Raw genomic sequence first — 27,208 nt, 5'->3', positions numbered from 1 at the left:
CTCTCTCTCTCTCTCTCTCTCTCGACGTTCTCTCTCAACCACGTGCATCCCTCTCCCTCTCCGCACTCGTGCGTTCCTCCTTATCTCTCCTGATGTCACCCCGAACCACCATTTCCCCCCAGGACGTGGCTTACTCACACCAAGCCCAGGAAGGTGGAGCTTCTCGCCTGTTCGGCATGCCTGCTTCGCTTCTGACATCAGACCCATCAATCATCAACCTCGGGGGTATGACTTTGCCTGCCATCACCCTTGGAGGCGGACGTTCTTCCTACTTGGTCATGCAGCTCGGTTGTAATGGTCTATTGCTGGTTTGTAATACAAAAAAAATTTGTAAAAGTCACAGGGGGGCAATTACTTGCCTGGGACTGGGAAAAAAGGTCACAGGGGGGCAATTACTTGCCTGGGACTGGGAAAAAAAAAGAAAAGAAAATCAGACTGGGGAAAAATATCCGTAATCCCTATCCAATTAACACCGCACTCTCTGGGCGGGCAGCCAGGGCTCAGAAACTGCCGTGCAGCTTCTTTTCACAAGCGAATATGCCGACCGTTCCTCTTTTACACCAGGTCCGCTTACAATGACAGCCCACCTTCATCCTCGAACACACAATGGCATCACGCCGAGTTATTGCTGAGAGACGCACTCCCCCCCCTCTCTCTCTCCCTCTCTTTCTCTCTCTCTCTGTCTCTCTCTCACGTACAACTTCGCAACTCAGCCAAACAGTAATGGCTTGTGTCTTGCTCCAGCACACAGGCAAATTCACGCAGCACGAACACGAGAATCGCGTGTAGCCTTCTTCACCATGTCGATGAGAGACCGGCCAGTCAGACCCTCTCCTCAATCGCGTTCCTCACACCACTCTCCTCTCCCCCAAATCTTCTGACCTCACGCCCATCCATCATCCACCCCATGGGTGTGGGGGTTGTTTTTAGTTGTCATTCCTGGAGGCGGTGTTTTTTGCCTGCTTGGAACGCTTGGCTTGGTTTTTGTTGCTTTAAGGACGTGATTTCTTTTTATCGCCAGTCTTGTAAATGCAAAAACATAGGAAAAGGTCATGGGGGCAATCACATACTGGGAGAAATTAGCCTTCATCCCTACCTAATTAACACAGCACTGCCTCCCGTGCGGTGACACATAACAATCTTAAGCTGACAGTTTTCTCTACTGAATTTACATCGAGATGTCTCCTGCTCGTCCACGGACTATGCTACTCTAGACAATCCTACCTCTATTATGAAATTCCCCCATCTACCTCGCAAACATAACACAACCCCCCCCCCCCACTACCCCCACAACCGCAGCTCCTGCAAGGTTCAATGCAAGCGTTACCATTCCAGCCTTACCACTTGCAGACTCACACCTAATTAGCCTATGAAATAAATTAGGAGAGGCTGAAGGAAGCAAGCCATAGTTAACTTACCTATTCTCCTTAACGTTCTATACCCCTTAAACACAACAATTCAATTATTTTCAAACTCTTGGTTCTTCGCTCCTAACTCCTGGGGCAGGGAGAAAATGTCAGAAAGCGCACACAAAAATCTATTGTAACAGAGAAACCCTCAACCAAAAATTCATTAACATTTGTACGACCCCCTTCTAAAGACTGCGTTCCCTGGTGCATGCCACAATACCCAATGTTAGCTGCGGAGATGTCCAAATTTACCTGATCCAAATTTATGCGGGCCCTATCCTTCTGGTGCAGGTTAGTGACATGGTTCGGGTGGACCTTCCCCCACACACTCACACATAAACCCAATATCAATCATTCATTCCAACCCTGCAAGACCCTGGCTTAAATGATATAACACATGTGTGATTCTCAACGAGGCAGTGGGGAGGTACCGTCCAACCAAGATTGTGGGGGCACTTCCAGTTGTGGTGCCTGCAGTCCCAAAAACAAGTCACCCGTCTTACGACTTCTTTGCCCCCCCCTTTCATCTATTTTGTCCTGACAGTCAAACAGCTCTTTTACTGTACGGCCCGCCGGGGAGGGACTCCACACCACCCAGGCTCTCTCAGCCTCTCCTGGGTCGCCAGGGGTCTCTATACCGCTGGTCTCCCAACTAGAACCCCCCTTCAGAACCATCTCTTGGGGAGGGTCTCTACACCATCCAGGCTCTCTCGGCCTCTACTCTGGAAAGGGTTTGATACAGCATTGCGCTTACCTTGTGTAGGCCTTCTTAATTGCTTTAAGCAGCAGTTTTGGCTTGTTGACGAGCATATTAAGGGGGGAGGGGTAGAGAAATAGGGAGGGAAAGAAAGGAGGAAGAAAGGAGGTGGGTGAGAAAGAGTGGGGGAGTGAGGAGGGGAAGCAAGGTGGGTGAGGAGCTTGGAGGGGGTGAGGTAAGGTGGAGCTAGGAAGGGGGGAAAGAGTGAGGAAGGGGGGGGGTGGGATGGGGAGAGTGGTGCCTCACCAAATGTCACTATGCACTCGTGGGGTGGGGGGGTGCGGTGGCAGTGAGGAGGATGGGGGAGAGAGGAGTTGTTTTCCCTTTGTCCCATTTTTGTCTTTTGGTCCACTGTCCTGTGTTGTTCTATTCTTGTTGGTGGTAATCTCCACTTCAAAAATAAATAGGTGGTAGGTAAGAGGTAGAACAACAGGAAGTGAGATGATGAAGCATGCATGGGTTTCAGAAAGTGGAACAAAATATGGACTTCAACACCTGCATAAAAATTAATTATCGGGAATGTGGACATGGGGCACCTGTGCAGGTCAGTCTTATTCTGGTGCAGAGAGATCGCAAACCATCAAGTAAAGGTATGGCAGAAGGAGCCATTTGTTTGTTAAATATGTAGGATAGCAGAATTTGATCCCCATGCTTGTGACGTCATCTCCCTTTTCTTTTCTCCATGTTTTGCCTCTATCTTATCCTGTCTCTCTCTCTCCCCCTCCTCTCTCTCTCTCTCTCTCTCTCTCTCTCTCTCTCTCTCTCTCTCTCTCTCTCTCTCTCTCTCTCTCTCTCTCTCTCTCTCTCTCTCTCTCTCTCTCTCTCTCTCTCTCTCTCTCTCTCTCTCTCTCTCTCTCTCTCTCTCTCTCTCTCTCTCTCTCTCTCTCTCTCTCTCTCTCTCTCTCTCTCTCTCTCTCTCTCTCTCTCTCTCTCTCTCTCTCTCTCTCTCTCTCTCTCTCTCTCTCTCTCTCTCTCTGTCTCTCTCTCTCTCTCTCTCTCTCTCTCTCTCTCTCTCTCTCTCTCTCTCTCTCTCTCTCTCTCTCTCTCCTCTCTCTCTCTCTCTGTGTCTCTCTATCTCTCTCTTTCTGTGTGTGTCTCTCTTTCCATCTCTCTCTCTCTCTCTCTCTCTCTCTCTCTCTCTCTCTCTCTCTCTCTCTCTCTCTCTCTCTCTCTCTCTCTCTCTCTCTCTCTCTCTCACTCTCTCCCCCCACCCCCTCTTTCTCTCTCTCCATCTCTCTCTCTCACTCTCTCCCCCACCCCCACCCCCCTCTCTCTCTCTCTCCCCCCACCCCTCTCTCTTTCCCCCTCATACACCATTCCTTCACTCACCTATCTCCCTCTTTGCTCTTAATTTCCTCAAGTTGCTTTTGTCGCACAGAATCGGGGTCAATAAATACAAAACAATGTCAATCAAATGAGAAAACCAACATCACTTTTTACTTCATCGACTTTGTGAAATACCTTTGGCAGGAAGAAACCATGGAAAAGGACATCTGTGGATGTGGCATGGGGCAAGTTCATCGGTATGATGTTCCCAAATCGTTGAACTTCGTTGATGACCGCGACAGTGTAGGGCAGAAGATGGCGATCGGATAGCGCTGGCGGGCGATCTCTGCCCAGGGTATCATCAATCTCTCGTTGCACACACTCTAGGTAATCAGAAATACACAGCTACGTCATTTTATTTGCATGTGGCTGGCTGTCGTGTGCAGCCTGTGGCTGCTGGTTGAATCATTTTTTGGGGGGGACGTGGCTGTCCCGCTGATGCGGTGCACTGCACTATTACCAACCAGTACACAGGTAATCATTTGGCCGACCCCGGAAGGATGGCAGGCTGAGTGAATCCCACCTGGTGTTAATTCAACGGGAGGGGGCAGGAGCTCAAACTCAAAACCCTCTTAAGGCAGCCAGCTCAACCTTTAAGCTAACACCAGGCTATATTTTCATTTCACTCTCTAATAGTGATGCTTATGCAAAACAACATCTTTTTTAAATGTCACGATGAAAATAAAGACTGAAATAATATTTTTTTACCAGAACCTGAATTTACATTGAACGCAGTTTATGCAAATGAAGACAAGGCAAAGTATCTGAAAGTTTTGATTTCTGTTAAAAAGCTCAAGTTCCCAAACTTCTGGGTTTCACTACAACTAAACTGCTCCTGAAACGAGTGATTTCTGCTCCAACTTCCACTGCTCATCAGTAATTCGGCCTTTTCCTCATAACCCCATGCATCTGTCCTGGGAAATTTGCTGTATTTACTCTTTTGGAAATATGTCTGAGAATGAAAGATCCCAGGTGTTGTGAAGGATGGCGAGAAATTCCCCCCCATTTAACAAGCTCAAATGAGCTAAGATCCTCGTCCTCTTAGTGATGACGTCATAAAACGAATATGACGTCATTGCGATGTATCAGGTTCGCGATAAATTTATCTGTGCTAATGGCCGGCTTGATTCCCGCAAACAAAATTCAAAAAGCTTGCCTCGTTTCTGAGATAATTTTTTAGCCGATATTCCATTAGCGGAGATAGTTTGACGTTGTTGTGTGAGTTTGTTCTGCATACACATGGCAAGTTTCTCGAAGATCCGATGAAAACTCTGGGTTGTGAAACAAAAAATGTCAAAAAATAGGAATGATGTCATAAAAATTGATACGACGTCATAGTGATGTATCATATGTGCGGTCATTCATCTCTGCTAATGCCCTGTTCGATTCCCACAAACAGAATTCAAAAAGCTTGCCTCGTTTCGGAGATAACTTTTTAGGCGATTCCCATTAGCGGAGATATTTTGACGTCATAACTTTTTTTTCTAGGAGGAATTTTCAAAATCGGAGATGGTTACTGTCTGCGCAGGGTATTTTTTTACATATATATGCCAAGTTTCAGGGAGTTTCGATGAAAACTGTTGGCTGTGAAACAAAAAAGTCCACAAGAACAACAACGTGAGTAAGACTTGGAGATCCTCCACGAGGATCTAAAAACTAAGTCAATCCTCATTTTATGGACAGACTGTGCCGCCTTCTTCTCATCATTAGCTAACCAATGGAGTTGATCATAACCACCAACCTTCAGTTTAAATCTTCACCAGATGCTAAAGTTCAGACTTTCATTTTAGTTTTAACCCAAGGATGCTCATCTGCACTCAGCAATGGATGACTACCCTGAAACCTAAGCAACGGGTCAGGGCAATCTCACCAGTCCAGGTCTGCTCACAAAACTGTCCACCAATGGCATCCAGGAAAGTGAAAAAGGGTTGTTGAGCAATTGGTTTATGTCCGTTCGTCCGCCTTTCCATCTGATCAGTTGACGATCGAACAACAACTCATTTAAATCGAATGTTATATTTTCAACATGAGTGGAAACATGAGCATGATGACAAGTTTCTCCTTTTATCATACTCTCGCTGTGAATTTGTTCTGATCGTGCATGAATGCAGAGGACTGAGATAATATTGCTGTGATTATGAGGCCCAAATGGATCCTCCTGCGGTTGAAGCATCGTTATATTGTTTAGTTTAACTGTCCAAAGTCTGTGTTTAACTGTCTAAATGGATTTGCGTTGCGATTGTGGAGTTAGAGATGCCAAATATCGATTTTCCACATTCCACATTCCTTTCTACAAACCCTCTGGAACATATTTTCCTCACCCACAAACACATTATCCTTGCAGCTCCCCCTCCCCCCATCCATCCATCCATCCATCGATCCATTTGGACCATACTCTGTGCAGAGCGTTGATGCTGCCGAAGCAGTCTCCTTGGCTATTGGGGACAATCCTGGACGGGTCGCTACTCCAACACAGGGTACCAGCATGCTGGCACTCATTTTGCCGACCTCGGAAGGATGACAGGCAGAGTCAACCCCACCTGTTATTAATTCAACAGCCGAGGGGGATTTGAACTCAGGACCCTGGGATCCCAAGCCCATCACCCAAACCATTAAGCCAACACCAGACATGTACAGCCCCCGTCCCATCATTTCCCCTTTGTCATTATTTATTGTTATTGTACTTAATAGTGCTACCAAAGCAGATGATTACTTTCTCCAGCTCACCGAAACGTTACTATGTGTAAGGTACAATTATTGAAAACACAGTTGAGGAATCTCGCAGCATATTCTGACCTTGGACATCGGTGAATTTCATCATGAGAAGCAGTGCCCAGCGCAATGTGGTCGCTGTAGTTTCACTACCGGCTGCGAACATGTTTGAAATGCACTTATTCAGTTGAAGGTCATTGAAGGGACTGTCAGGATTTGAGGCTTCCTGCAAAGCAGAAATGAATTCACCGTGAGGTTGAATTTTCCACGGTAATACAGATATAAAAGACATGTTTGCACCGAGTAAATCGTCTTGAGAGGTGGCGAGGAAAACAAAAGGGAACTGATCACAAAGTTTTATTTATGAGCTAGCAGGATCTGGACCTGAAGCAAAATCGAATTGGCTTGTTCTTGTCCATCTAACCAACTCATCCACCTTGCTTCGTCTTAACCCATGCACAACTTTTTGAAATATCATGCTGGATGTCGTTTTTGGCCTCATCTCATAATGGTGAAGAATGACTTAAAAAAATTGAAAAATTCTCGCATCCAGATCTTCACAAAAATCGAAAAAGTTCTTCCTCGTCACATACCCAACGTGTCAACCAAGATTTCTCCGAAATCCGTCGATAACGGCTTGAGATATCATGTTATATATATCGTTTTTTAAAGCCCTATCACTCAATGGTGAAGTCACTTTAAAAAAATTCTCGTGTCCAGATCAGGATCCATATTTTCCCCAAAATCGAACCAATTCTTCCTTTTCACACGCCCAACCTTGTCCACCAAATTTTGTCCGAATCTGTCCACAACCTTTTGAGATATCGTGCTATATATACCGTTTTTGGCCCAATCACTCAATGGTGAATAATCACTTAATAGTTTAAAAAAAAATTCTGGTAAGCAGATCTGGATTTGGTTCTTCACCAAAATCAAATAGATTCGTCCTTGTCACACACCTAATCTGTCCTCTAGGTTTCATCTGAATCTGTCCATAACTTTTGGAGATGTCATCTATATATTATTAAAACTCTCATCTTGTATGTATGTATGTATGTATGTATGTATATATGTATGTTCCCGAAATACAGCCAAAACGGTACACGATAGCGCAAAAAATTTTAGGGCCACCTTACCTACCATTCTCCTGTGGTGTGCAGTATCAAGTTTCGTTCAAATTGGGCGACGAAAAAAATTATTAAAAAATCAATTCCCGATTCAGTCAAGTACTCTTCGGGAGTATTTGATCAATGCAAACAATCTCAGCGGTACAGTTCACTGGAGCTATCTTTTTTTTTTCTTGAAATCATTTTTTTCATCAACCGCCATCACAACGGGAACCCAATGGGTTCACGGATCGTCTAGTGCCATACAAAGTTTAAGCCCCATCGTTCAATGGTGAAGAACCACTTAAAAAAATTCTCGGATCCAGATCCAGATACCAAATCTTTACAAAAATTGAATCGATTTGTTCTTATCACACAGCCAACATGTCCCCCAAGTTTCGTACGAATCTGCTCACAACGTTTTGAGATATCGATTTTTATCTCCAACTCTCGAAGGTAAAGAATCACTTGTAATATAAAAAAACAACTCGGATCCAGATCCAGATCTTCCCCAAAATTGAATCAATTCATCCGCGTCAAACACCCAAACTCTCCACCAGGTTTCATCTGAATCCGTCGACAACTTTTTGAGATATCGTGCTATTTATCATTTTGGCCTAATCTCTGAATGATGAGGAATCAGATAAAAAAATCCTCGTATCCGGATCCGGATCCTGACCAAAAACGTGCGTTGCTGTCCTTGGCCAGTCACCGACACACACACACAAAAAAAAATTCAGAATGATTGCTTGAAAATTGTGGACACAAATCGTGTGACGAACAGGCAAACAGCACTACGGATCAAAATACTTGGCAAAATAATTTTGCCAAGGAACAAACACACAGGGGTGAAAACAACCTCCGCCCACCTTCGGTGGCAGAGGTAATGATGACAGTAGAAAGGCTCAATGTGAAGACATCCACAGAAGAGAGCAGGGGTAAGGCTGCAGGGCTCTCAGGTTGATCAGAGATCACTGTTGAACTTGGTGGGATTAGCTTACTACAAATGCCCAAACAATCTCCCATAATACTACATCAATGTGAATTCTCCATGTTGCTGGAGTTATGTACCAACAGTTAGTACATCTGTGCAATGATATGCGATGGTGAATCCAACATGGTTCATTCTCTACCAAGGTGAACAAACACAAGGGGGATTAATTCACTGGTGAGAGACAGAAAAATACAAAGAAGTGCAAGTGAGCAGAGAGCAAAAGTGCAGGGAAAAACTGTGCAAAAGTGCAAAAGTGCGGGGTGGGTTGAGGAGGGTAGAAACGAGAATATGTATGGGTGTAGGATTTCATTTTTAGCTCGCCTGTTCGAAGAACAGAGAGCTATAGCGATACCCCCTGCGTGAGCGTGAGCGTGAGCGTGAAAATGTTAAATTTTTTGTATTACGGAAAAAACTCCTCGACGGATTTCGACGAAACTTGGTGGGGGGGGTTATGTATGGTCCAAGGAACATGCCATTACATTTTGGACTTGGTCTCCCCCCCCCAAAAAAAAATTGTTCGAGAATTTTTTTTTTTGCATTTCTACATGTTGTAAGTGATTTCCAACCCCCCAAAAATTGTTAAAGAAAAAATTTTTTTTTTTGCATTTCTACATGTTTTAAGTGATTTCCAACCCCCACCCCCCCAAAAAAATTGTTAGAGAATATTTTTTTTTGCATTTCTACATGTTTTGTGATTTCCAACCCCCCCAAAAAAATTGTTAGAGAAAAATTTTTTTTTTTGCGTTTCTACATGTTTTAAGTGATTTCCAACCCCCACCCCCCAAAAAAAGTTGGAGAAAAAATTTTTTTTTTTGCATTTCTACATGTTTTAAGTGATTTCCAACCCCCCCAAAAAATTGTTAGAGAAAAATTTTTTTTTTTGCATTTCTTCGTTTTAAGTGATTTCCAACCCCCATCCCCCAAAAAAATTGTTAGAGAAAAATTATTTTTTTGCATTTCTACGTTTTGTGATTTCCAACCCCCGAAAAAAATTGTTGGAGAAAAAATGTTTTTTTTGCATTTCTACAGGTTTTAAGTGATTTCCAACCCCCCCCCCCAAAAAAAAATTGTTTGAGAATTTTTTTTTGTTTTTTGCATTTCTACATGTTTTGTGATTTCCAACCCCCACCCCCCAAAAAAAAAAGTTCGAGAATTTTTTTTTTTGCATTTCTACATGTTTTAAGTGATTTCCAACCCCCACCCCACAAAAAAAATTGTTCGAGAAAAAAAAACATTTTTTGCAACTTTTTTTTCAACAAAATTTCGATGTTTTTTTTGCATTTCTACATGTTTTAAGCGATTTCCAACCCCCCCCCCCAAAAAAAAAATGGAGAAAAGAACTATAACTGTCAGCACTGTTGACATCATATTTAATGAATAAGATATAAGGTTCACTTGAGTGACTTAAAGCCTGGTGTTGGCGCAGTGGTTAGGGCAGTGGCTTGGGATCCAAAAGGTCCTGAGTTCAAGCCCCGTTGGGACATTGAATTAATATATATATTATGTATAATATATATATATATATTATGTATTATATATATATATATATATATATATATATATATATATATATATATGTATATATATGTATATATAAACCAAGTCGAAAACACCAGGGGGTTGACTCAGCCTGCCATCCTTCCGAGGTCGGCGAAATGAGTACCAGTTGTGCTGGGCCCGGTGTATGCCCCGGTTAGAATAGGTGTACCATATCCCTGTGTGTCGTAAGAGGCGACCAGGGTTGCGTCAGGAAGGGCATCCGGCGTAAAAACCTATGCCAAATCATTATGCGGACAACAAAACGAATTTCCATACCGGATCGGTCGAGGCCCGGGTCACCAACGACCGCCACCGGTACCGGTGGTCAGCAGGGTACCAGAGGAAATTCTGCTACTGCTGGGCGAAGGAGGAGAAGGAGACGGGAAGGCGAGTCCGGAGGCAGTGGGAGAGGGGGAAGGGTAGAAGTGTGGAGGTGAGAGTTGGAACTCTGAATGTTGGGACGATGACTGGCAAAGGGCGAGAGTTGGCTGATATGATGGAGAGAAGAAAGGTGGACATACTGTGTGTACAAGAGACCAAGTGGATGGGGAGTAAGGCTAGGAGCATTGGAGGTGGTTTCAAACTGTTCTACCATGGTGTGGATGGGAGGAGAAATGGTGTCGGGATAATCCTGAAGGAAGATTATGTCAAGAGGGTATTGGAGGTGAGGAGAGTGTCTGACCGAGTGATGAGTGTGAAGTTGGAAATTGAAGGGGTGATGACGAATGTCATCAGTGCATATGCCCCACATATGGGGTGTGAGATGGAGTATAAAGAAGATTTCTGGAGTGAATTAGATGAAGTGGTGGAGAGTGTATCCAAGGATGAAAGAGTGGTGATTGGAGCAGATTTCAATGGGCATGTTGGGGAAGGGAATAAAGAGGATGAAGAGGTGATGGGTCGGTACGGTCTCAACAAGAGAAATGTGGAAGGGCAAATGGTGGTAGAGTTTGCAAAAAGAATGGAAATGGCAGTGGTAAATACGTATTTCAAGAAGAAGGAGGAACACAGGGTGACATACAAGAGTGGAGGAAAGTGCACACAGGTGGATTACATCTTAAGCAGGAGATGCAACCTGAAAGAGATTAGTGACTGTAAGGTTGTGGCAGGGGAGAGTGTAGCTCGACAGCATTGATTGGTGGTCTGTAGGATGATTTTAGAGGTGAGGTTGAGGAAGAGAGTGAGGGCTGAACCAAGGACCAGATGGTGGAAGCTGAAGGAGGAAGACTGTTGCGTGAAATTTAGGGAGGAGGTGAGACAGGCGTTGGATGGTGGTAAAGATGGGTGGGATGATTGGGCAACGACAGCAGAAGTTGTGAGGGAGATAGCTAGGAAGGTACTTGGTGTGACATCTGGACAGAGGAAAGAAGATAAGGAGACTTGGTGGTGGAATGAGGAAGTACAGGAAAGTATAAGGAAGAAGGGGTTGGCGAAAAAGAAGTGGGATAGTCAGAGAGATGAAGAAAGTAGGCAGGAGTACAAGGAGTGGTGGAGAAAGGCAAAGAGAGAGGTGGCAAAGGCCAAGGAAAAGGCATATGATGAGCTGCATGAGAAGTTGGATACAAAAGAAGGGGAAAAGGATTTATACCGATTGGCAAGACAGAGGGACCGAGCTGGGAAGGATGTGCTGCAGGTTAGGGTGATAAAGGACGTAAATGGGAATGTGCTGACGAGCGAGGAGAGTGTGTTGTGTGTGTGAGAGAGAGAGAGAGAGAGAGAGAGAGAGAGAGAGAGAGAGAGAGAGAGAGAGAGAGAGAGAGAGAGAGAGAGAGAGAGAGAGAGAGAGAGAGAGAGAGAGAGAGAGAGAGAGAGAGAGAGAGAGAGAGAGAGAGAGAGAGAGAGAGAGAGAGAGAGAGAGAGAGAGAGAGAGAGAGAGAGAGAGAGAGAGAGAGAGAGAGAGAGAGAGAGAGAGAGAGAGAGAGAGAGAGAGAGAGAGAGAGAGAGAGAGAGAGAGAGAGAGAGAGAGAGAGAGAGAGAGAGAGAGAGAGAGAGAGAGAGAGAGAGAGAGAGAGAGAGAGAGAGAGAGAGAGAGAGAGAGAGAGAGAGAGAGAGAGAGAGAGAGAGAGAGAGAGAGAGAGAGAGAGAGAGAGAGAGAGAGAGAGAGAGAGAGAGAGAGAGAGAGAGAGAGAGAGAGAGAGAGAGAGAGAGAGAGAGAGAGAGAGAGAGAGAGAGAGAGAGAGAGAGAGAGAGAGAGAGAGAGAGAGAGAGAGAGAGAGAGAGAGAGAGAGAGAGAGAGAGAGAGAGAGAGAGAGAGAGAGAGAGAGAGAGAGAGAGAGAGAGAGAGAGAGAGAGAGAGAGAGAGAGAGAGAGAGAGAGAGAGAGAGAGAGAGAGAGAGAGAGAGAGAGAGAGAGAGAGAGAGAGAGAGAGAGAGAGAGAGAGAGAGAGAGAGAGAGAGAGAGAGAGAGAGAGAGAGAGAGAGAGAGAGAGAGAGAGAGAGAGAGAGAGAGAGAGAGAGAGAGAGAGAGAGAGAGAGAGAGAGAGAGAGAGAGAGAGAGAGAGAGAGAGAGAGAGAGAGAGATAGTGAATCTGGAAGTGGGGTGGATCAGTAAGGATGAAGTGAGGACTGTTATGAAGAGGATGAAAAGTGGAAAGGCGGTTGTCCCAGATGGTATACCAGTGGAGGCATGGAAGTACTTAGGAGAGATGGCAGTGGGGTTGTTAACCAGATTGTTTAATAAAGTCTTGGAAAGTGAGAGGATGCCGGAGGAGTGGAGATCAAGTTTACTGGTTCCGATTTTCAAGAATAAGGGTGATGTGCAGAGCTGTGGTAATTACAGAGGGATAAAGTTGTTAAGCCACACCATGAAATTGTGGGAAAGAGTAGTGGAAGATTGGTTGAGAGGAGAGGTGACGATCTGTGAGCAGCAATATGGGTTTATGCCAGGAAAGAGCACCACTGATGCGATGTTTGCTTTGAGAATGTTGATGGAGAAGTATAGCGAAGGCCAGAAGGAGTTACATTGTGTGTTTGTGGATTTAGAGAAAGCTTATGATAGGGTGCCAAGAGAGGAGTTGTGGAATTGTATGAGGAAGTCAGGAGTGGTGGAGAAGTATGTGAGGATCGTGCAGGATATGTATGAGGACAGTGTGACAGCGGTGAGGTGTGCGGTAGGAATGACGGACCAGTTTAAGGTTAAAGTGGGATTGCACCAAGGATCGACTCTGAGCCCTTTCCTGTTTGCAATGGTGATGGACAGGTTGACGGACGAAATCAGACTGGAGTCTCCATGGACCATGATGTTCGCGGATGACATCATGATCTGTAGAGAGAGTAGGGAGCAGGCTGAAGCGAGCCTTGAGAGGTGGAGGTACGCACTGGAGAGAAGGGGAATGTTAGTCAGTAGGAGTAAGACGGAGTACATGTGCGTAAATGAGAGGGAGGGTGGTGGTATGGTGCGGTTACAAGGAGTTGAGGTGGGGAAGGTGGATGGGTTTAAATACTTGGGATCAACTGTCCAAAGTAACGGAGAGTGTGGGAGAGAAGTGAAAAAGAGAGTTCAGGCAGGATGGAGTGGGTGGAGAAGAGTTGCAGGAGTGATTTGTGACAGAAGGGTAGCTGCAAGAGTGAAGGGGAAAGTATACAAGACGGTAGTGAGACCAGCTATGTTGTATGGTTTGGAGGCAGTGGCACTAACAAAAAGACAGGAAGCAGAGCTGGAAGTGGCAGAGTTAAAGATGCTGCGATTCTCGTTGGGAGTAACGAGGATGGATAGGATAAGAAATGAGTGTATTAGAGGGACAGCGCTGGTAGGACGGTTTGGAGACAAAGTGAGAGAGGTGAGATTGAGATGGTTTGGACATGTGCACAGGAGGGAAACGGAGTATATCGGGAGAAGGATGTTGAAGATGGAGCCGCCAGGCAGGAGGAGAAGAGGAAGGCCAAAGAAGAGGTTCATGGATGCGGTGAGGGCGGACATGCGGGTGGTTGGAGTGTCAATGGAAGATGTGGAGGATAGAGCGAAATGGAGACGGTTGATCCGCTGTGGCGACCCCTAACGGGAGCAAGCCGAAAGAGGAAGAAGAAGAAGAGTTCACTTGAGTGACTCAGCAGTATTCGCGGCGGCGGTTTTGCACTCTCCCGAGTGTTCCCCCTCTAGTTTCCTTTCTAATGTTTTTATCGACCACACTATTTTTTATACGCCCGATATATATATATATATATATATATATATATATATATATATATATATATATATATATATATATATATATATATATATATATATATATATATATATATATATATATATATATATATATATATATATATATATATATATATAGCCTGGAGTTGGCGCAGTGGTTCGGGATACAAGAGATCCTGAATTCAAGCCCCGTTGGGCCACTGAATTAATACACCAGGGGGTTGACTCAGCCTGTCATCCTTCCGAGGTCGGCAAAGTGAGTACCAGTGTACTGGGCCGGTGTATACCCCGGTTAAAATAGGTGTACCATATCCCTGTGTCGTCAGAGGTGACCAGGGTTGCATCAGGAAGGGCATCCGGCGTAAAACATGTGCCAAATCACTATGCGGATCATACGGATGATCCGCTCTGGCGATCCCGAACGGGAGCAGCCAAAAGAAGAAGAAGAAGAGATATATATATATATATATATATATATATATATATATATATATATATATATATATATATATATATATATATATATATTGGGGCGTATTATGTGATACCGGTCGTCTGTCCGTCTGTCTGTCCGTCCGTTCCTGTCCGCACTCTAACTCCCAAAGTTTTCAACTTTCACGTTTCATATTTGGTACATAGGTACAGACTGTGGAGCCGGTGTGTCACGACATACCTTCGTCATCTAAAGTGGTTGCCATGGCAACCAGGATGCTGTTTTCCATCCGTTCCTGTCCGCACTCTAACTCCCAACACTACATATTACTTTTTCTTTTAGATGCATTTCTCATGGCAAGGCAAGTACCATAAAATTCGGACCATTGAGCGCATCGTTATATAAGCCGCATCCCCTGAATTTTAAAAAAATCCGGAATTTAAACACACATAAGCCACACTGAGCGCAAAAACGTCCGAAAATTAGCCACAAAAAGTGATCGATCTTGCTTTGAGTCTAATCGGAACAGTAGAAACACCCCGACCATCCATGCCATTGGCATTTCCTACCTGTGAAAGCCTTTGTTGACTTTTTGCAGCGAGAAAGTTCGCCCCACTGTGAGTTTTGAATTCCTCGTGTGGACCTCTTGTTTCTTCATACCGTACTCTTACCAAATCAATATCTCTCTAAATATATTCTGAGGTCGCAAACTCATCACTGAAGAAAGCGGAAAACACCAACAGCCGGGTGGAGGGTATATATCGTGTGGGTCCTGCAGATGCTGTACGTGGGAGGGGGGGGCATGGAAAGGTCAGAGGGTGCAACTCCAGAAATGATACGGAATAAGACAGAGAGACCATCGACCTGTCGGCAATGGTGAAGTGATAGGTCCATAGACTCAGCTTCATCATGAGAGATTCTAATGATATAGAAGGTCTTTGTTTCCATGGCATGAAGCTAAGCAAGATGTGATGCAGGGGAGCCTGCCCAAAGGGGAGAGCAGTACTCCATCAAGCTGTGGATGAAAGCCTTGTAGGTGGATAGGAGCTCAGGTGTGCCAAGGAAGAGCTTTGCATAACAGAGGATGATGAGACAGCATCTTGCTTTGGAGGCCGACGTTGAAATGTGGCTTGCCCAAGAGAGATCGTGGCTGAAAGTGAGACCAAGGAGTTTGAGTGGTTGAACCTCTTTGAACGTCAAACTGAGAAAATTGATTCCACAGGCATGTAAAAAAGAGGAATCATTGAGTGGAAGTGAGCAGTCAGCCTGGATTTTGACAGTTTCAACAGAAGGGGGTTACTGGCAGACCATGTGCACCCTGCAGAAAATTTGAGGGGACGGACCATGGAAAGGGCAGAGGGTGCAAGACCAGGAAGGAGGTGGAATAAAACAGAGACCAACAATGAGACTGCGATGTGAAAGTGACAGGCCAATAGACTCAGCATCATTGTGGATGACAGCAACAGTTCTAAAGCAAGGGTTTTCTATCCTCGTTAACCCCGCCCAAATCCCTCCTCCTTCTAACTTTCCAGTTTTTTTTCCTCCGTGGACTTTCCCACTCTATCCATCTTGTCTACCCCATGCATCCTTTGTGTCCAACATGTCTACTCCATGCATGCGTGTTTGCGTACTGTTTTTGTCTGTTACATCCTGATCCGTTCAGCGCATGAGCTCTTCCACTAACTTCGACAATGTACAGAAAAAAAGGAAGAATAAGAAAAAAAAAGGCCATCATTTCCACGACATCAAACTCAGCAAGGTGCGAATCAGGGGCACCAGCCCAAAGAAGAGAGCAATAATCCATCAAACTGAGGCTTGAAGGCCTTGTAAGTAGATAAACCTCAGATATGCTAAGGAACCACTTTGCACTATATTGGATGCCCAGTTCGCAGCTGATTTGGCGGCCCACTTAGATATAAAGGGTGTTCTAAAAAGACCCGGACAACTTTGGTTGTTTCTATATTTAGAACCACAAATGATACAACAATACTCATTGGTTTATGTGATAGAAAAACTTTTACAGTTTTGTGCACACCATCATTACACTTCAATGTGATCTCTGTTTCTCATGCGCAGGACATCAGGGACATGAGTTCTTGCCATGTTTGGATCAGCATGTTTGCGTCCACCAGTGCGTGTGCAGCTGTGATCCGAGAATGAAGATCCTGCAAGTTTGCCACCTTGGTGTTGTAGACAACATCTTTGACAAAATCCCACAGAAAAAAAAAATCAAGGAGGGTTATTTCTGTGATCGTGGGGGCTAGGTGGTTGGTCCATCTCGGTCAATCCAGTGACCTGGAAAATTTTCATTCAGGATGGCTTGAACGACTCGGGAACAATGAGGGGGAGCGCCGGCCGTCCTGTTGAAAAATGATACCGGGTTGCAGGTATTCAATCTGTGGGAAGGTGAATCCTTCCAATATGTTCATGTAAATTGTTGAGGTCACTGTATCCTCCGCAAAGAAAAATGGACCCGTCAAGTGGTCATGGAGAAAGACACACTACACATTGACCTATGGACTGCTGCGTATGTGTCCAATGACCACATGGGGGTTTTCAGAGCCCCAGATCCTCACATTGTGCCGGTTGACCTTCTCCGATACACGAAAGCAAGCTTCGTCTGTGAACATGACCTTTTACGGGTAATCTTCGTCATCCTCTATGCGACCGAGCATTTCCAAAGCAAACACCCCTTTTGTTTGGGTCCATCATTTGGTTTGAGTTCCTGCAGAATCGACACCTTATAGGCATAACGCTTCAGTCCTTTCTGCAAAATCCTGTGTACAGTTGGTGATTGGTTGTTCCAGTTCTCTGGATGTGCGACAATTTGATTTTTTTTTTTTCTGGGAATTTGTTGAAATTATTCACACACTCGTTCAAAATCTGCTGCACTTGTGCTTGGTTGCCCAGAACCTTTCTGTTTCTGACAACTTCCAGTGTCCTTAAACCTGTTGTACGCCTCTCTGATACCAGTCTGCGATCACAGATTCCTTCCATACCTTGTACGGGAAATTATGCTGAGTTTGCGTGTCGGATCTCATCTCGATGAACCATTCGATGCACTGAGCTTTCTCCTGTGGAGTCGCCATTTTCTTTTCCATTGAACCACCAGACTTGGAAATAAAGAAAACTTTATGATTTTCTTTATCATATAAAACAAAGGGTGTCATTGTATCATTTATTGTACTAAATATATTTAACAACCAAATTTGTCCAGGTCTTTTTGGAACAGCCTGTATATGGGTTTGTTCAATAAAAATCATGCCTGATGGCGAGAACCAAAAGTTTGAGTGACTGAACTTCTTCAGGAGGATTTTGAAGAAAGTAGATGTGAGGGTTTAGTGACAGATGATCTTTTTGGAGAGACAGAGTGAGAGTGTGAGATCTGTCAGGATTGAAAGTCTTATTTCAAGTGTTTGACTAGCTTGTGGTTCTATGAAGGGCTGCAAAAATGGGAAGAGGCTGCTGTCTACCTTTCTGAAGGATGAGGGATGCTATGGCAGAGGGTGGAGTCATCAGCAAAAGGATAGAGGATATTCTCGACAGCAAAAAAAGATAATAATTGATGAAGATTAGGAAAAGGACTGGGCCGAAGACACGCTTTGCGGCACTGCGGTATATACAGAGAGAGAGGATCCCATCGAGAGCCACACATTGGCTATGAGTATAAAGGAAGACAGTAAGCCATTAGAGGAGGTGGACTTCTATGTTATCGGCAGAGAGTTTTGGAGAGCAAGGCAGGGTGCCAAGCTGGATGAAATGCTTGAGATATGTCCAAAGAGACGGCCCTGACTTCATGTCTAAGATTGAGGGGGGGGGGGCCTCCATGGATTGCAAACAGAGCAGAAGCAGCATGTCCACACTAGGTTGACCTGGTCGGAATCCAACCCGATTGTCTGAGACCAGGCCGTTGGAGAAAAGGGAGGATTTGATGTCAACTGTGATTGTGGATTCAATGACATTGCTAATGATTGGAAAGAAGCTAATCAGTTTGTATTTCAGAGGATCTGCTTTTGCACCATGTTTGTGTAACGCAGTGACCTTGGCTGATTTCCAAGCAGATGGAAGTTGAACTAGGGCAAAGGATGCGGTGGACAGAGCTGAATGAGGATGTGCAAGGGCAGCAGATCGGGGTTTTTGCAGAGTTAGAGTTGAGGCTTGCCAGAAAGTTATACCCCTTCCTAAGTGTGAAAGACGCAGAGTAAAGGAGCAGGTGCATGCAAACTGGGATGACAGGTACTCACCTCTGAGTTGAGGACATGTGGCGATGGACACACAAGATTTGGAAGCAAACACACAATTGAGCTTGAATACTGAAAAACAAAAATTACTTTCATAATACTTCCAAGAACCGTACTTCTTCTTCTCCACCTCTTCGTTATGAGAAGTGATGTCGGATGGCACCAAGCTCTTCTGCCCTGCCTTGAACACAATACTCCTCCACTTCTCTTTCAATTTCCAAGATATCTTTCTGTCTGCCATTACTCCCTCCGCACTCCTCCACACATTCGCACCCATCAAATCCTCCTCCACACCTATGCCTCGGACTTACCATCCCAGATACTCAAACCTCTTTCCCCGCCTTATGTCCTTCCTCTCTAACTTGATATTCATTTGTCTTCTCTGCTGCCCAACCCACGTCACCTCAATTTACTCCATTCTCATCTTCAGCCCATGCTTCCCAAATGCCTCCTTCCACTCCCCCAGTACTTCCTACATCTCACGCCCACTCTTCACCACAACAGCTAGAGAGTCCACATACAGCATCCTCCCCATACTACCACTCAAGCTCATCTTCCTGCTTACCAGCTCCATCACCAAGATAAACAAGAGTGGGCTGAGAGCGCTTCCGTGCCTCAAACCAATGCTCAAGCTGAACTCCTCAGACATCCCAGGACCAACCAAAACTCTTCCCTTCGACCCCTTGTACTTCCACCGACCTAACTTCTACTTCTGGCACTCCCATCCATTGCAGCGTCACCATCACCATCTCTCTCGAGACAGTGTCGTAGGCCTTCTCCAGGTCCACAATTCCCAATGCCATCTCACCTTGCACCTCCAACTTCATCTCCACCAGCTGTCTCAGGGCGAACATCCCGTTTGTCGTCCCCCTACCCTTTCTAAATCCCTGCTGCTGTTCTCTGATCTCCATTTACACCCTCTTCCTTATCCTCCTGTCTAGAATCCTCTCCAGCACCTTCATTACATGACTTAGGAGCAAAATGTCCCTGGACTTCCCCGGATCTTAAACATCGCCCTTCCCCTTCTACGTCGGTAAAATTAACCCTGCTCTCTACTACTCCAGAATTGAACCCTCTCTCATACATACATTCAACAGCCTCTTCGTCCAACTAACTCCAACTTCTTCTGCTGCAATTATCACCTCTGTACACACCTCATTAATGCCTGGTGCTCTTCCTTTCTTCATCCTCTTCAATGCCATCTGCACTTCCTCCTCTGTCCTGAATCACTCCCCCCCCCCCTGTTCACGTACTTACCATCCTCATCCCTGACATGAGCCAATTTGCATATCATCTTCCTCCCACCATCCTCTTCCAACTTGTACATCTCCCCTTCTATACCATTCTTTGCCTGATTCACAGCTCTCCTTGCTGCTTTCTTATAATGCTCATACGGGACAGCATTCATGCATCCGCTGCCTCCCCCTATCCTTCATTTTCTCCATCCTCTTCCAAAACTCCTTCTTTTCACCTCCTGCCTATGCTACCTACTCCGTCCACCATACCTGGTTTTTTTTTTATCTCTAGACGATGCACCCTTTCCTGATGTCCTTCCACAAAAAACATGTGCAATTTCCCTAAACGCCTTTCTGTACACCTTTCACTTCTTCACACACCTGCTCATACCTAGCCCTCAACCTCTCTTTGTCCTCAATGACAAATTTCCCCTACACTTTGCCCACTTAATAATTTTCTAATAATCTTCTGACCCCTAATCTTAACCCCACTCCTTTTCTTTGTCAGAAACACAAACATCACAGGCTTGTGAAGGGTGATAACACGCCATCCCGTCACTGCTTTACAATCCTTAACCCTCCATAACTGTCGCTTCCTAACCAGCAACAAATTTAGGTATGTTCCCTCATGGCCATTCCTATAGGTAATCTTGTGGCTTTCCTGCGTTTGATTGAATTAACCAGGTATGGCCATTTCATTCCTCACTACCAGCTCCACCAGCTCTTGACCCTCTATATTCCTCGTTCCCCAACCAAATTTACCAAAACATTCCTCTTCCCCCACCAGCTCCGCTACTCCCACACACAGGTTAAAGTCCCCTGCAATGCACAACATCACCTCCAGCTCAACCATTCCCATCATCCTCTCCGGTGCATCCCTGACTTCCTGCTTCTCTGCCCCAGTCCTTCCGGTTTGTGGCCCATATGCCAAAAGAACACACACCATTTGCCTCTGTACCACCAACCATGCCATAACTATCCGTCCCTCCCATCTTTCCACACTGACCACGTGCTTGCTGATCCCTTATGATACTGTTATTCCGATGCCATGACTGCTTCCATCCCCACCCGTGTGCAACAGCTTGTATCCTCCTACCAACCCCATCACCCAGTCTCCTTTACATGTGGTCTGCTGCACACACAACACTTCCAAACTACTTCTCTGCATAATCTCCACCACCTCGACTCCTCTCCTCCCTCATTGATCTCACATTCAAGCTACCTAGCTTGACCTCACTTCTGAACCACTGCTCATCTGGCAGAGAAGTAGTTTGGACTCACCATCTTGATCAGTTTGGGATGCTCTGGTCATCAATTAGCAGTGCTGCCCAGGCTGACCTGCTGAACCCACTACCCGAGCCTGCTATTATAATCTTGTGTGTGCGCAAGCACTCCCTACCTCTGCTCCCTACCTCCGATTGATGCTGTGTTCTATGGTGATCAATGAAGCTTTCATCTGCTAAACCGTGACACAATGTCATATTATTACAGTGTATAGGTTATTACAGTGTATGAGGCCATAAGGGTGATGTATAGGACTGCTTCAGTAGCACGAAAATTTTGGATTTTTTTGTAAACGATCGTGAATGTCATAATTTCATTAAAATTTAAGTACATACCTGAACACTCAGTGAGGCCCCATCTAGAATATCATGTGCAGTTTTGGTCACCACAACTCAGGTAGGACATATCTGCTATGGAGAGGGTTAAGCAAGCGCAGGGCTGGCTATTCGATTGATTAGGGGCCAACCGACACTCAGCTATGAGGAGTGGCTGAAGGAGACAGAACTTTATACACTCGAAAGGAGGCAGCTACGAGGGCATATGATAGAGATGTTTAAGATAATGAAGGGTGTGGACAAAATAAGTGCAAAAGAATTATTCAGCACAACAGACAGTGATAGGACCAGTGGCCAGAGCCTGACAGTAAAGAAGAGGAGAGTTGAGATGGTAAGGCAGGGGACGTTCACTCGGAGAATAGTGAATGCATGGAATGGTCTCTTTGGAAGGGTAGTAGCAGCAGAAACAGAAGAAAAGTTTAAATTTGAATTAGATAGGTACCTATAAGAAGCATTGGAAATAGAGGGGTAAAGGGATTTTGGCAGGACTTCGAGGTAACTCAAGTATGGATAGGTGATTGTGTGCATCTGTGCAAATTGTCATGTCTGTGAGGGTCTTGTCAAGGGTTGGTGTGATTGATGTTGTGTGTTTCTTACCCAAGAACCATCATCGCGCACCCCTCTACCCCCTGAAAAAAAGGAAGAAAAATCACACCAAAAAATATGCTGTTTTCTTGTTTTAATTTCAGTAATTTTAAGAAATATATTTCCCCAATTTTATTTTGACTCGCTTGGGATATCCCTCGGCACACCAAATGGTCTCATCCACATTCCTTCCCTCATTCCCACAATGAAATTGGATTGTTTTTCTGGTGTTGCTGTGGTGCAGGTATGATGGGCCAAATGGCCACCTCCTGCATCTAGTTTCCTTGTATAACACCGCATGTTCTATGAATGTGTTCTTGTGAATCATGTTCCATGAACTCTCAAGTTGTTGTTGCTGTTGTTGTTACCCCAAGCACGCAAAGCAAAAAGCAGGGTTAAGCAATTGGTTCATGTCTGTCTGTCTGTCTTATCAGTTTATGATGGAGGAACAACTTATTTAAATTGAATGTTATATTTTGAGCATGAATCGGAACATGAATAGGAAGTCAAGTCTGCCGTATGACCAAACTTTCTCTTTGAATTTGTCTCGGTCGCACATGCGCAGAGAGGAGTGAGACAAAAATCAAACAAAGTTGAAAATCATTCCAAACAGGAAACTTACTGTGTTTAATGATGTTATAAAGGACACAAACAACAGGCATGAAAACTAATGTCACATGTTAGTGAGGATGGTGTAATAGACTGAGTAAAACAGTGGTAAAACCTGGAATTAATATATTTATACACCAGTAAACCTCTTTAATCCTTTATTAAAATTGAATTATATGCTGTACTCAGACACACAGTGGAACAGAAATCGCCTTCATAATACTTGAGGTCATAATACGATTTCTCTTCCACTGTGTGTCCGAGTACAGCATATAATTCAATTTTAATAAAGGATTAAAGAGGTTTACAGGTGTATAAATATATTAATTCCAGGTTTTACCAATGTTTTACTGCCAGCAATTATAAAGTGGCAGTTCTAATTATGTTTTTTATTAATTATAATTAATAAGAGACATAATTAGAACTGCCACTTTATAATTGCTGGCAGTGATGACCGGGTACCAAGACATTCCACTTTGATCGGACACCTGACCCTGACACATGATGTTTTTTTTATATTATTATTCAATTTAATTCAGAATTGGATTAAAATAAATTCAATTAAAATCAAATGGAAGACAAAACAGGTACAGCCCTGCATTGGAGTAATCAGAAGGAACCCAAACAAGCAAAAAGCAAAGATGAAGTCATCAGGAGGAACCTGGATAGGATTCACATTTCACCTCTTATTCCTCTACCCTAAAACCCATCCAGGAACAGCCAAGTGAGCCTTATTTAAAACAATATATTTATATAAAAAGAAAAAGAAAAAAAAAGAAACCAGATCAAAATATTAAATAATTCTGGCTGCCAGACCATGTGTCCAGTCAAGTTGAAATTTAAAACATGTATTCGCCATCATGACTAGATCATAATTGTGAAGTTTCACATCGATTGATTAAGTGGTTCCAGAGAAAATATTATTTAATGTTATTGTTAAATCCAATATAGCTGCCAAACCATGTGACATCAATTATTCCTCAACAAACTTGTACACGCATGCCTTTGGGAACATTTGTGTGAAGTTTCCCCTCGATCTGTGCAGCCGTTCTGGAGATTTTCTTTTATATGTTTTCGGGTAAATCCAATATTGCTGTCAAACCATGTGACCTATGACATCATATGTATGAACCTTTTATTCCTCGTGGATAGGCGGTCATACGTATAAAGTTTCGCCTCAATCTGTTCAGCCATTTCAGCGAAGAAGATTTTTGAAGGTTTAAAAAAAACAAAACAATATCGCTGCCAAATCATGTGACCGATGATATCATGAAAAAAATTTTGTTGACAATTTTATCCCTAGATGACCCTCAAAAATTTTCATACTGATCGGATGTAGCATTCTACATATGCAGTTATGATGTCATAATGAAGGCACCTATGACGTCAATACAAGTCACACTCATTCCCCATGAGGAGTTCTTGCTACGTACCAAGTTTCAATTTTTTTCCTCGGTGCAGATTCAGAGATAGAGGTCCAAAATATTTCCATTTTTCCAAAATGGCTGTCACAGCACGTGATCTCTGACATCATACTTATCATTATAACATTCTACACGAGGAGTGGAACTTGTGGTAAAAATTTAGTCTCAATCCGACAAGCAGTTGTAGAAAAAAAAACACGAAAGTTCTGTGCAGACAAACAAACAAACAGACGAACAAGAAGAAGACGTCATGCAGAGCACGATGCTTGCAAAATCCATAAAACAAACTTGACCTCAAAAATAATTGGTGGTTGAATTCAATGACCAAATATGCAACTACTCTTCAAATTTCAAGTGAATCAGATGAAAATCGACAATTTTATAAATTCGACCTCTGTTGACCTTTTTGGCCAATGTGAACCTCCAAAATAATTGGCTGGTTGAATTCAGTGACCTGAAATATAAACCTTCTTCAAATTTCAAGCCAATCAGATGAAAATTGAGGATTTTAGAAATCTCACCAAAGTTGTTGACCTTTTGACCTCAAAAACAGCAGGCTTCTTGCGTAAATACTGGTCCGTAAAATGATACAGCAAAAGTAAAGAGGGACCTCTCCACTTGCCTTGGCCTGCTGTATGAGGAACGAGTCAACGTAATCTTGTGGATCAGTGGTCACGAGTGAAGAACGATGCTCATCAATAACCTTGTCGTAAAACTTCCTGGAAAGTTTAACGTTGTCATCGATTCGCTTGTAGGGTTGACGCAGCAAACGGAAAATTGGGAAAGCATTGTAAAGCTGCAGAGAAAAGGCAATTTATCATGACAACCAACTCGATGACAAAAAAATTTATGTCTCGTGCTTCACACCATAAATATCACGTTATACAGGTCCAAAAATAAAGAAACGTTGATCTGAGGGTCATGAAGGGTTCTTCAGATAATCACCTTTAGGATATAGATGATGGGAAACATTATTGTCGTTTTACATAAATTCAAAGACAGTTGATGGGAATAAACAAAACCAGTATATTGGACTTGAACATGAGATCCTATCAATATGACAAATTTATCAAATAAAAAAAAAATGTATTTCTTGTATCCTGGGTGAAGTGCTGATTAGATGTTCCACACAGAGATACTTTTTGGTATGTCATTTGTACGCAGACAGTGTGATTCATCAATGTGTGCGCCATCCCTCGGATGGTCATTAAACTGGGAGTCCTGTCTGGGGCGTTAATTGGTGGACGTTGAATAGTCCTTCGCGGAGATTCGGCAAAATTCCAAATTCCTGCCAAGTTCCATTGTCGGAGTGATGACCCGAACAGGATTGCTGCTGAGTAACTGCTTCAGCGGTACCAACTCTCTACATAGTGCATGCTACATGATGATGATGATGACGAATTTGTGTGCAGTATGTGAGAAGCACACCTGAGCAGTAGGACCTCCTGTCTGTTGCAGATTGAAGTTAACACGTTTAAGAAGGCGAAGAAAGATGGCATCATCGTATTCAAATCGCTTGCCGAGAATTGTTGAGCAAATCACGTTGGACACAGCAGAACTGAGGACAAATGTTGGTTCAAATGGTGATCCTGCAACAAAAATCACGGGGAAACATAACAGGAAAACACCTTACTGAGCACGTCGTCCCTACTCACTCATAACGAGTGATCGGCAAGAAACTAAACGGATTATAAGAAAACAATTGCTTTCTTGAAAATTGTGGGAAACTCCTGCTATGTTGTGTCGAAAAAAAACAAAACAACTAAGATCTTTTCTGTTCATCGTTAATGCAAGATTGAGGCTCATGGAAGTGTGAGGCGGCACAGGGCAAAAAGGTCGACACAAGGTATGGACTAGAAAGAAAAAAGGCGAGAGGAGCAGAGGAAGTGGTGGAAGAGGTGGTATAATATACAGAGAGGGACGTGATGTGAAAGCAACAGGCCTTGTGCTTTTGCCTCATCAGGAGAGCTTGACATTCCACAGATTCAATGAGGAGACACAGAAGTGATACTGGATCCCCAACTCTTCTTGGAGAACAGTACTCCATTAACCTATGGCCTAAGGCCTTCTGGGCTGTGAGTATGTATGATTTGTTTTCAAAGAATAACTTGTAACGATGAAGGATGCACATTCTGCTGCTGGCTTTGGATAGTTCTTTCATCCCTTCTCGTGCCCAGTGCGTACCAGGGCGTAATTTGGTAACAGAGCTTGATTGGTTGGGTTCAAGGGATTTGAAAAGAAACAACGAGTTGAGATATTCTGCCTCATCATGAACAGAGACTGTGATGATGCTATTTCAGTTGAAGGAGATCGAGGGGGACCATGCATCAGGGTCCGATTAAACAAGGCGCCATAATGAGATTGAGAAAAGGGCCTGGAAGGATGGTTCAACATCAAAAATAATCAGCAAGTTGATATTTTCAGGCTTGCCTAAGGATGGACACAGTTGTTATGAGGGCGATGGAGTGATAAATTTGCTTTCAATCGGGGTTGCTTTCCATGTCGAGTAAGATTGAGGATGCCCAGTGTGCTGCAAAATCCAGACTCATCACTTACCTCCACTTATTTGTTCCTCTTTGGTTTTTTTTTTCCAAGTCTGTGGAACCAACTTCCACATTCTCTTCAATCTCATTCGTCCCTCCAGTTCTTCAAGACAGCTGCTCACCACCTTCTCAGATCACCCCCAATCTAAACCATGATCTTTGTACGCCCATTAACCCTCTTCAAGCCCACCTATTTCCAAGTTTACTGTGTTTCCATTCTGAGAGTTTGCAGCTGTATCCTTCTTGTCCACCCCCCTGTGTCCTTCCCGAGCCGTCATCCTACCCCACGTCCCTTGTTTGTCCAAGTCTCCCTCTATTTTATCCCTCATTTCCTTCTCTTTGTACTGTAACATCCTGAACCATTCTTTGTCCGATTTCCTCGATGAGCCTTGATTTGTGCATAAAAAAATTAAGTAATCTGTTTCACCGCAACAGCTTTGTCAACAGGATTTTGTGTACCAGGGCCGAGAGGATGGACAGCGTAGCGAGAAACTGGATGGGGTAGCCCTGTGTAGCAAAGAAAATAGGTT

General features: G+C 44.0%; 1 protein-coding gene across 1 annotated transcript in view; it reads right to left on the bottom strand.

Annotated features, from left to right (window-relative positions):
* LOC147021254 (cytochrome P450 2C23-like) overlaps nt 1-27,208 on the bottom strand; it is a 54,140-nt gene that overhangs the window by 7,697 nt on the left and 19,235 nt on the right. Inside the window, exons 5-8 of the mRNA XM_085891049.1 lie at nt 25,564-25,724; nt 24,754-24,931; nt 6,289-6,426; nt 3,628-3,815 (exon numbers count right to left, since the gene is read on the bottom strand). Of these exons, the coding sequence (XP_085747175.1) occupies nt 3,628-3,815; nt 6,289-6,426; nt 24,754-24,931; nt 25,564-25,724 (665 nt within the window). The remainder of the gene's footprint in view (nt 1-3,627; nt 3,816-6,288; nt 6,427-24,753; nt 24,932-25,563; nt 25,725-27,208) is intronic.

The sequence above is a fragment of the Eptatretus burgeri genome, chromosome 8, assembly GCF_056783735.1.
Source record: "Eptatretus burgeri isolate ZD-2024b chromosome 8, Ebu_testis_v1, whole genome shotgun sequence".
In the NCBI taxonomy this organism is placed as follows: Eukaryota; Metazoa; Chordata; class Myxini; order Myxiniformes; family Myxinidae; genus Eptatretus; species Eptatretus burgeri.
Note: the sequence above shows the minus strand (reverse complement) of the source record. Positions and strands in the feature narration are given on the sequence as shown.